The 12,205-nt window shown below is 36.3% G+C and overlaps 1 protein-coding gene across 5 annotated transcripts in view; it reads right to left on the bottom strand.

The window, feature by feature from the left end:
* Window positions 1–2,214: 2,214 nt before the first annotated feature.
* Window positions 2,215–12,205, bottom strand: part of ammecr1 (AMMECR nuclear protein 1) — a 91,156-nt gene continuing 81,165 nt past the window's right edge. For all 5 annotated transcript variants that reach the window (XM_088648979.1, XM_088648977.1, XM_088648981.1 and 2 more), the window contains one exon: window positions 2,215–8,765. Coding sequence is in view for 4 of the 5 variants with exons in the window: in XM_088648977.1 (XP_088505103.1) it covers window positions 8,651–8,765 (115 nt within the window). In the remaining variant the exon portion in view is untranslated. The remainder of the gene's footprint in view (window positions 8,766–12,205) is intronic.

Genomic DNA, 12,205 nt, shown 5'->3' with positions numbered 1-12,205 from the left:
ACTTAGATTAGGTCTATAACATCTGTAAAAACATACCATAACCTTTTATGTGAAGATGTGCTCCCTTTCTTGGTTTTAAAAGCACTTCCACATAGTTTCCAACAGTGTTCTTTGGTTCGTGGGGTTAACTGCCACTTCTGAATATGTCCATAGGGTTGACTTTGAGCAGACCCTTTGAATTTCAGAGGATTTTGAATACTTGAATCAGGTATCCTTGTAGTCTTCTCCGTTTAGGAATGAAAACAGTTCAGTTCTTTTATCCTGTCAGTGTAGGACACTCCTTTAAACCTGGAAGTGTATCTAGTTGCTTTTGTTTAGCCCTCTTTTATCTCAGAACACTAGGACCTTTTTTATTTGTGACTGATAGTATACTGAATATTCTAAACAAGGTCTAAAGGACTTGCTTGATTTCAGTTCTGCATTTTCAGCTATTTTCTAACTGCTTTATCTAATGCATGGCTGTGGAGGAGCCGGAGCCTATCCCACCAAGCAACAGGCATAAGGCAGAGTACACACAAACACACACTCACACCAGGGCCAATTTTCCCAGAAGCTAAATGACCTACCAGTATGTCTTTGGACTGTGGGAGGAAACCACAGCACCCAGAGGAAACCCATGTGTATCCTTTACAAATATGTAAAGAACAATGTGTACTGTTCTTTGCATATTTGCATATTCATACACAAGACTAAATATTTGATCTTGGAAGCAATAAAATACTAGCTGCTCCAACACATACCAGTAACATTAATCACAACAGATTGTGTTTAAGATAGATGTAATTTTATAGCAAACTGTGGGAGGAAATTGAGTACCTGCCATGCAAACAAGTTAAGAACATACAAAAGCCACACAGATAGGACCCCAGGAACTGAACCCAGGCTCCTGAATTGCAAGACAGCAATGCTAACCACTGTGCCAATGTTGCACTTAAAGCTTTACGTTGTAACTATACAGTACATCCTATATATTATTTGTTTTACTATGTAAATATGGCACTACAGAAACAAGTCTTTTTCCTAAGTATCATCAAGTTCAATAGAAACAAATTCTATTTTGCTTCTATAATGTATGTATTTCTACTTGCATATAAAATCAGTCTGCACTTTATCTATATGAAACATTATCTGCAAAGTGTTAAAAGTCTTGAACACCCTTTACATTTATTTGCTGCTTCAACAGTCTGCTAAACCTCTTTATTTTATGATCTATGCAAACTTGATCAGTTTATTAACTATACCAGAATATATCATCTTCTTGTTATAAATTGGGAACAGCAGTGAACCTCCACCAACTCCATCACCAAGATCCAAACATTCACCATTTCCGGCACTAATTTCCATATGCTACATTAACCATTTCTCAAAGCGTGAGCTTTGTAGCTGCCAATAATTTGCTAATCTTTTACGAGAAACTTAATTAAAAGCCTTTCAGTAAAACTAAATATACGATGATGTATACTCTGTATGTGTACCTTGTGTTTTTCACATTCAAAGAACTCCAGTAGGCAAGACAGCAAGGAGCATAGTAGTGAAAATAGTTACCAAGGAGGGATGTAGAAAAGGAAACATTTCAAACAAGAGAGCAAACTTTCAAAGGGAAGAGGTAGACTGTTGTCCTGTGCAGTTATGTAATGTTCCTCTAGATCAAAAGAGAAATGCAAACTGTGCTTTGCATAAACATGAGGTTGCAAGGACCTACATTTTTTAGCTGTTAACTGTAAGGAGCAAAGAATAGATGCCATCATAGGATTGAGGTTTACCAACTTAAAGTGGCTCTTGACACTGCTAATATTACCCTACGTGTTCTAAACAACCTAGGTATGAAGAGTTGGCTGGAAAGTTCACTGAAATACAATGGTGTCATACTTACAGTATGTTGAGTAAGCTGAATAATCTCCAAAAACTAGCAAATGGTTATTTTAAACACTACAGTTGATTATATCAGTAGTCAAAGTTCTATTGTGTTGCTTAATGTGGTATTTGAGCGTTTCTGTGCTGATGTAGTAAAACCTACATTACCTGCATATGTTTTCCATCAAAATTGTTTTCTGCAACCTGTCCATAATGTTTACTAAAAATGACAGAAACACATTATCACAATCAGCTGCTAATGTAGTGGCTTCCATCTTATTGTAGGGATATTCAAAACAAAATGCATTAGACTCAATAACACAAGGCAAGGCAAAGAAAGAAAATGAGACCAGACAGCAGTTTTTTGTCCTTTTGAGTTTGATTTTTATTTTTTATTGGATAAATGATTTTAAAAGGTAATAACAATAGTGTTTAAAACTACAATATCATCGCCACAGCCATATCTCACATACCCACTTATAATCCATCTAGAGGAGATTTTCTCCATTTTTACCATTTTTTGGAACCTTACTATCATTTTAATTGCCCATTTCAAGTTTATCACACTAATAGCAATTAAATGTGGAAGGAAGGAGGATCTAGTTCTAAAGAAAGGGCCATTATCTTTTTTTAACTGTTTCTTTTAAAGTTTTTTTTTTTCAAATTGCTAGGAAAAGGAAAAAACAAAACAAAAATTGGGGCCATAGAAGCTACACCAGGCAGCCCTAAAGCCTTCTATATCACTTCAGCATTATAGATCATTCTATTTGCTGGCGATATATTCCAACTAATTGTGTTTAAATTTTAGAACATATAAAACCACTAAAATAATTTAGAAACTAGATCCAAAATATTTTGAAAAGAATTAACTTCGATATACAAAAAAGTCATTTTTCTTTTTATATTTTCTTTTTTTTTTTACAAAAAGTTCCAAACACAAGTTTATTGTAGTTCTTATTTATTATTTTTTGTATAACTCTATCAGTGCGATTGTATACCAGTGCAGCTACTGGGTCCAGAGTAAAGAAAAAAGGCTTTTTTTTCTTCTTAAACAACAATAAAAATAAGGTTAAATGCATCTTCTTATATAAAGTATCACTGCTGGTCTTTAGGAAAAAACACATTAAGAAACCCATAAATCTAAGAGGCACGCTATGGGGTTTTCTTTAAAAAAAAAAAAAGAATAATGAAAAAAAAATGCAACCAGTTTCTCAATATCCGACACCTTATGAGGCATCAGACTTTAAAATGAAAATTCACTTAATTAAGGTTGCTAGCAAAAAACAGTTAGAAATCGTACAAAAAATAGCTTTAAAAACAAAACAAAAAACAAAAAAAGTTTAAACATTTATCCTGCAGGGTGTTTTTGGAAGGACAGGAAGGCAGGCTTTTTTTGTTTTAAAGAGCAGCATTTGAACATGGCTGGAGGCATCTTTGGTTCGTTCTAACACACAAAGGTAATGTATGCCTACATGCTCCAGACAAACTGAAAAGAAGGAAACAGAACAATAAACTAAACTCTTGTATGCTTTGATTGGAACCCACAAACTTCTACTACCGTATACATTTTTTCATATGGTAGATGCATTTCTTGTATGTTTTATCCACATTGCATCAGTAATAACTTTTGGTAGGGCATTTTACACGACAATGGTGTTGCACAAAGTACAAAGAAGTTAAAACAAATACAGAGCTCTATACAACCTGTTCTGGTTGACTTTTTTTTTACTGAAATCAGATTCTATCATTTTAAAGACAGATCGTAAAATATAGGTACTTAACCACTTGACAACCTGGACATCTTAACACCATGTCAATAATCAACGGTATTCTTAAATACAAAGAATATAAGCCAATTATTAATGTTCAAAGAACGTAGATCTTCAAATACCCACAAAAATGGGTCCCTCCAGCACAACGAGGAAGCTAGAGACCATGCTAGTAAACCAGTGCTCACAAAGTGCAATCTGAACTGGATCACTATGTTGCTTTTCCCCACGTGATCCTTCAAGTATGAAATTAACATATGCAGAAAACACAGAATGGAGCTAGCTTCACAGCAGGAACAGGCAAACCAAAAATCTCATTCTTTCTTGTCAATATTCTAGTATTTGTAGGAACTGACAGTATTATGTCTAAGCAGCATCTGTTTGTACGTATGGCATCTCCCACAATATGATGTTTTGGTTTACCATTTCCTACAGAAATACTGTTTTGGGTCCTTCTGCACTTTTCTACATACGTTTTTGCATGGTTTCTAGCTTTTAAATGCCACTGATCCTTAAACAAAAAGCTTCTGGGATAAACTTTAGAACTGGACAGATAAGAAAACTGAACCGGGCTTCAGTTTTAAATGAAAGGGCCAGCTTCACTTCAAACACCAAGAACTGAATCGATTTTCAAAGACCAGAAGATCGTATCTAAACAATGGTAACAGTTGTTGTAACAATAACAATACAGTACAGTTTTGTCTTCAGAAACTGGAATCAATTTGCTAAAGTGTACTAGTACTGGAAACAAATATAGGTTTCAAAACACATTCATTTCTGAAAAGTGGGGAAACTTAGTGAGCAGATGGACAGTAACATATTTTTGCCATTGAAGTATCAATATGTGCCCACCAGTCACACTAAATTGATCACATTCACAATGACTTTAAAATATGTTCCAAAACTTCATGTACATAAACTCTCCCTTGACTTGTACACACAAGAAATTCTCATACATTTTTGGAAAAAGTAAAAGTGATATTTTATATTAAATCACAGGAAAGCTAGACTTGTCGAAGGACAGAATAGTAGCGTTTCTGGTTTCTTCTAAAACCACGTTTTGTGTTAGAGGAGGTTTTAGGTCTGCCCTTATGCGGGATTCATAAAAACACTGGCATTACTCTGAACAACCAGAACAGTTTACAAACAAAGGAGTTATTAAACAGCCCATGAAATGTTTATTTTTCCCTGTCTGAAAAATCTTTAAAATATTTTTTATATTTTTATCAGTGTATTGTTAAACAGATTTACTGATCGGGGGGGGGAGGGGGGAGGTGGCATTTACACCATCATAGTGTCACACACCAGCTAAAGTGGAAAAAGCAATTAAAGATACTGTGATGCCATCCACAGAAAGGCAGGTTTATTGCACATTGAAGAGGGAGGGAATGATCTTGATGAATGCCATTAATTGTTCTTCCTCCTGTCAGTTTACACCCAATGCGAGTGATGGAGATTGAGCCCTCTTTACTGTCAACACCACACTGAGCCCAGTGATGCCTGAGAGCTCTACTAACCTTGACTCCAAGTAGAAGCATTTCTAAAGCCATGTGAAACACATCGGTTTTGATATCCAATGCAGATCTTGTGAAACCAAATAAAATTAAATTAAAATTATGGGCTGACGCTTGCAAATCTTTAACATGAAGAAATACTGAACTGTCCCAACATAAGTTTTTTGATGAATCTGCTAAACTGAGAACAGCTGCATTTTAATTGATGTCAAAAGCACACTGAAGCCCTTGAGAGCTGTAATGCATTGAGGGCATCACAGTATGTAAAATATTGCATCTTTTGCTTGTATACATTAATTTAGCACATACATTGTAAAGAAGACTTGAAGGAACAGGAAGGAAACACCTCAAAAATGATATATAAACATAAAAGATAACATAAAATGACTATCTTGTGAGAGATGCTCAAGTGTATGTATACAGTGGTTTCAGCATTTTCTGAACAATCTAAAGCCACTGCACACAAAAAAATAGGAAGCTGTCCTCAGACAACAGTCTGAGAAAAAAGTAACCTCTGTCAGTTCTCAAATCTGGTGATGCTTAAATCCAGGAATGAATGTGCCCCTTGATGCCGCTATGCATGAGAGACAATTAAAAGCTATGCCGTTTTCCCCAAGCCACGGAGGGGAGGATTTGCAGTCCTTGTCCTTTCAAACCTGCAGGATTTTATTTTATCGTTACACTGGTAAGAAACACCTGTAAAACAGATCTGCATATATCAAGGATTATATTTTGATATGATTTGATGAGTCCGCATGACCAGTCATGTGACCCCCCCAACATGAGGTCCATTAGCACCATAATTTTTAGTTCTATAATAATCTCTAGCAGTAGGATGAGCATGCCGAGGCAAAATAGATTTAAATTTTCATTCACATTTTATATATACATACACATATACAATGTAGATATATGCATATATATATGTAATGTCTTATTCAGTAATCTTGTAGACTTGGTTTTGCAGCAGAAAATACCCAGTTTGTGCTCTTTTTCAGAACAAACCAGAAAATACTTGCCTGGGTGCTCTTTAAACTTTATTCTTAAAATATTTTTAATTGGATTTTAAACAGATCTGACTGATTTGAGGTTTTATTAAGTTTATGCATTTAAATAGAGAGCCTATGCTTTCATGTTCAAGAGCCCCAAGGCACTATTCTACTGGTTATTTATTTAATCATTCATTAAGGCAACACAACTGAAACAGGTTATTTTCTTAATTTTTGGGGAGCAGTAGGATCGCTGTGGATGGAATACCAAAAGTCCTTAACATTTAAAAAAATTCTCTCAGCAAAGGGGTGTATAAGCCATCTTAAAAGGACCACCGGTTTTAAGGCATGATTTTTTTAAAGCCATGAAGATAACGACTTGATTTCTAACCCTCAACCAGCAAAGTCTATAAACGATATTCCAGTTCTAGTTGAGCCTTAATTTGTAATTTTACTATGGCAAAAAAAGCATGTTCAGGTTCAACATACAGCGAGCAGCAAAATGGACAGTGAACATGACAGGTTCAACCGCAAAGTAATTGTTCCCATTAGTAAACATTCTTTAGCCTTGATTTAAGAGACGGTTTTACAATCTATTACTCTTAAACATTAAGGTTCGGTCCACTTAGGAGACCTTATGCACCCCTTGTTTTCCCTTTCTCCTAACATCACTATCATAAGGACCTCAGCTCGTATATCATATACCACCAGAGTGCTACAACGTATTTTGCTTGCATGGCAGAAAAAAAAATGCATGATCTTCCTTTTTCTGAAAGCACGACAGACTACATCTTACAAACTTGCAATATGCAGTGGATTTCTAAAAACATGATGGCTGACAAGAAGATGTTAGCACATTAACTACTCAGCAATGGAAAAAAAAAATCAGGAGAGACTTTGGGTGATTGTTGTGGCATTCCGCAGAAATCAGTAACTATGAAGAGATGGTTCAAATCTAACAAATGTCGTGCGCAAGTTGACAGTGGGTTATGTACCTGATCTTAGTTCCTCTTCAAATAAGGGTTAGCAATATCATTTAAGATCTGGTTTCCTTAGCAGCTGTTCATACCCAATGGATTACCGTATCAATTTTAAAGTTGTTGTGACCTCCAAGGCTTATGACATAAAATTTCCTTGATACTCCAGTAAAGACACCATAAAAACAAAGCTTCTGCCTCACGTCTTTAAAAACTGAACCATTGATCACCCTTAAAAGAAGCATGCATTAGAAAAGAATATGGCTTTTAGTATATTTAAGTTTGTCCCTCTTTTTATACTCAATATCTCGCATTCATTTCCTTCCCTGCTAACTGCACTGCTGAATGATTAGGTGAAAGCCTATAAGGAAACACAGTGGTTATACAATCTTTCACAAGAACCATTACACAACAGGAGTGTTTCCTTTCCGATCATCTCAGGCAACATTGGTATTCATGTACCCGATTGAAACAACTATGCCCTCTGAGAATAGTGCTGTACAAAATATTAAGACACTATTCTTATCTGTCGAATGGAACACCTCTTGATCTGCGTGATGTACAAATACTTGTGAGAACAAATGATCTTTTTTGAGAAAGAGGAACTCGAGAGATGCAAAATGTGTTTAGAAAAAGTTTTCATCCAACTATTCATGCGAGTTGACCTAGTTAAGTTACTCTTAAAGTTTCAAAATGTAAGCACATAAAATGTAATTACTGCCTGGGGCATAAAGTTTTATAACAGATGTTAAAGGACATTTTGACGATGTCCAAAACCTAATTTAATTTTCTCCTCTCATACTTTTGGCTTTAATTTGTAGTTAGCTTTCAATTTCCGAAACTGAAAGTCAAACACCGATAGATGACTGTGAATTAAAATAAAACTTACCTCAGGTCTAATTTAAACAAACTACAATCCTGGCTTTCTGTAACAAGCTACCCTGAAAATGATATAGCCTGCTTTCCAACAGCTCAACTTCTACCAAAAACTCATTAAATTCTACACAGCAAATTAAAAAAAAATATTGACCTGTCTTTTGTCAACATCGCATGTAACGTACATCACTCAAGATACACCTTTATCTAAACAGAAATAAAAATCAAATTAAAGTAACGAAGAATCCTCTACATATGCATTTGCAATACTAAGCTTAGCATACACAAACTAAAAGCAAAAAACTTAAGCAACTTAACCATTTATATACTCAACACTTCCTTCCATCCACAGACACAATAACCTGATTAGGAATTTTATTAAAAAAACAAGAAAACTATTATTTATTAAAAGGGATTATATATGCTGCAAAAACTCTAACTTATAAGAACGAAAAGGGTAGAAATGACATGGGGTTTTTCTTTTTTTTGTCATAGTCAAAAAAATGGTGTTGCCGCCCGTTGCCATGCCGTGGTCCATAGACTGACGCCATGGCAACGGAAACTATCATCATAAAATGGTACAGTAGTAGAGATAACTAGACCAGGAAGGGGCGGGTTCTCCTGGGAAGAGGTCCGCAGAGAGGTCCAGTGACTGGTCATGCGGCTCGGTGTCAGGAATAATGGTTGTATGGTGGGAGAGGGTGCCCGATGCCATTCTGGTAGTGATGGTGCTGGCGGTGGGCGATGTATTCCGCATAGCTCATTGTCATCTTTTCGCTACGATACCTGCAGAAGCAATTACAAGAGAGAAAAGAAAAGGACACTCATTTTCCGAAGGCATAACCGCAGAGGAACGCTCTACTCTAAATCCCAAAGAACTAAACGAGAACAAAAAAGAGATTCTCCCATCCCTCAGGGGAAAAGGCATGTTGAAGCTATCCACACAGTTAAGCTAGAAGGTGAATTTCATTTATTCAGCAGGAAAAGCTTTGCAAGTGCCTTTGAAGAGGAATAGAAAGAAATGTATTAATGCATCCATGCACCAAAGCATACTGAAAAACAATTTTTCAATTAGCACTAATGTGGAAAACTAGGCTTGGGTCTAATCTTGGAAAAACATTCCTTTACAATACGTAACATCACACCTTATAAAAAATATTTACCGTTGGCCAAGGTGATAGTTTACTAAGGGCAGGATTATCCAGCCAACAACAGGAGGTTTAAGTTAGAGTTAAATGCGCCTTTCAGGAATTCAGGAAACACAGCAAATACAGTTCTGTTATAAAGGAAGTTTTATCTATTGCACACCTAGTAGATCTGTGCTCCTCAGTGTTCTCAAAGCTGTGCTAAGGCAAGCTTAATATTGAAAAAATGGTGAATAAAAAAAAAGACTGGTCCCTTAAATTGATCAAAGCAAATGGAAGATCCTGTGGATTAGTTATATACCAGCCATCTGCATGTTTAAACACTGCCAGGGCATGAAGAGCTAATTAATTCTGTATATATTGAATTTCGTAAGGGTGAACATTGAGAGAGTGGTGGGAGACACAAGTTGAAATGGATACAAATTCACTAAATAATCAGTGAACAGTGAATCTTTGGTGAATACTATATTAATTCAGTGACCTGAATTCATTGAATAAATAATCACTAATAAAGTAAACAAATCTGTTAACAAATCGACTTATTCACATATAGAACTTTGTCTGGATAATGGTAGAGTGAACTAAGCCAGGAAGGGGAGTACATAAAACTGTTTTCATTTTAAGGTGGAGAGAAACTTCACATACTCCCCTTACTCAAAGTGTTCGTGTATGAAAACAGAATAACTTGGCCAATGTTATCTGGTTTTTCAAACGTAAACATTTCTTAGAACATCCTAGCATAAAATGTTACGTGGCATGTAAGCCAGACATGCCCAAATATATTTTGTAAAACCTTTCTTCTAAAAAGGTCAAGTAAAATAACTCTGAACATTAGGCACATACAGGAAATGTAAACAAATGGGAACTTGGGTAAAAGAGGGGCACCGAGTCAGTAGAAGGCAAGGGCTTCCACACAAGTGTGGCTTATGCGTTAATGAAACTAATAACATCCCAGCCAGCTTAGTGTCATGTATAAAAATGCTGCACATGCCTGGGTGTCTATAATTCTGACTAGCACGTCTCTAAGAGGAAGCCTCGGTGACTCTGAATGAAAGGTGATGGTTGATGTGTGTTTTGCGGGAGCTTCAGTATCCAAGACAGCTCCACATGCTGATGTTTCACAAGCAGCAGTGTCTTAGGTGATATCAGCACGAAACTCTCAGAAAGACATTAGTAAAGGGGAACAGTGGGCAGAAGCTCATGTGACATGTGTGCACTAAGTCGAAGTGCAAGACAATCACATTTTTAACCTGGCTAGACAGTTTTATCAAAAATGGCTGGCTGGGAAACTTAGGGAGTGGGATACTATGACCTGGCTGCAGTGCACAAACCTCTCATCGTACTGGGCAAAGCATTTCCGAGTTCAGTGGTGCAATATACAGGCAATGGACTACTGAGCAGTGGAGAAAAATAAAAAAAGAACTCCACAACCCTGAGTGCTGGGTTGCAATAATGGAAAGTTTCATGTATTACATAACGTTGTGGGCCACATTTTCTTGGTATCGTTTGGGTTCAACCACTCCCTTAGATGGAAAATGGAACCACCAAGTGATCATCTTCTCCCCATGTTACAGCATTACTTTCCTAATAAGAAAGGTGTATTCCAGGATGACACTTATGTTATCCATATATGTAGATAGCAAGACACAATTTTTAACCTCCGACAACCAGGCATGAGTTAACTTTCTCGTGATAGAATGGTGCAACATCCCTTCTACAGAATTCCAGATGCCGGAAGACTATGTGACGTCAGATACTAGACTCTATTGGCTGATGTGGTGGCCCAACACATTATTTCATTGGTGTTTCCATTTTGTTGTCTACTAATTGTGTATTTGTGAAGGCAGTTCAATATATAAGGCTAACAAGTGGTCCCACTATACTGCGCTTATTCAAGGGCAAATGTAAGTATAAGCAATTAAAGGCCTTAACTAACTTCACTTTAATACGCATTTCCAGACCCATTATGCATGTGACCCCTTTTACGCCAGCACATCAAATCCACTATAGCAGAAATGATGGCAAGCTCCAAGAGGAAAACATGGACTGCCTGATATACTTGGCTATTGATAGTAAATTGTCGCTGGACAGCTGTTTTTATAAGAGACTGAAGAGATGGAAATCATAAAGTACCAGGTCAGGGGTCTGAGGTGGATGAAGTGTCACAGGATCCACGCACCTGCTCTTTTTTAAAAAGCACTGCAAGAACCGCATCCATTCAGCATGCTACTGTGCAGAAAGCATCAGAGAAAATTTAACCTAGATATGTGAATTTCTGTGTTTGGTAGCCTTAATGCTTAAGGACAACATTTTGTACTTTAATCAGGGAAATGCAGAGTCAAACAGCAAATTTAATGCATCTTTCCTAACAATGTCTTCAACTTGGCAAATATTCTTATTTGTAAGCAGCCAACCCCACACCTGCTCATCATGTAAATCTTGCAGTAATCAAAGGCACTAGAACACAATCACACCCATTTATGTAACGAGTCCTGCAATCTCAAAAATAATTTGGTTTTATTACAGAACATCGGGACACTCTCAAGGACTTGTAATGTTTTCCGAGCCCTCCATCTTTTTTAACTGCAGGGCTAATTCATTTTTTTACCATGGAAAGTCTTAGTCCCTTATTTACTACAACGCCTACATAAATGGCACCACAAGTTTGTCACAATTTTCTTTTGAGTGGAAACAAATTACAGTGCAAGATGGAGTAGAATTAGCCTGCGATCCTCTTTGTAGTACTTCACATTTCTATCAAGTGTAATTGTATTTCTGTGTTCCTATACACCTATATATTATATATATCCCATACACCTATATATATTATTTTCAGCATTTATAAATAAGTCAAATATAATCAGCATTAAATGAAATGTTTAACCACAACAAATTCACAAATGTTTTAACCTGAAAAGGATAAAATCTATTTTGTATATTCAACATGGTGGATGAGTTGAAGAGGGGGTGAAAAGTCACAGGCTAGTAGCATGTAATCACTGTTGGATTTTTGCAAGTGCTTTAAATGCACAGTTTGAACATTCAAGTTTCAATAAAAAATATTCTCTTTAAAAATAGTGT

The sequence above is a fragment of the Lepisosteus platostomus genome, chromosome 10, assembly GCF_059453375.1.
Source record: "Lepisosteus platostomus isolate fLepPlt1 chromosome 10, fLepPlt1.hap1, whole genome shotgun sequence".
NCBI lineage: Eukaryota > Metazoa > Chordata > Actinopteri > Semionotiformes > Lepisosteidae > Lepisosteus > Lepisosteus platostomus.
Note: the sequence above shows the minus strand (reverse complement) of the source record. Positions and strands in the feature narration are given on the sequence as shown.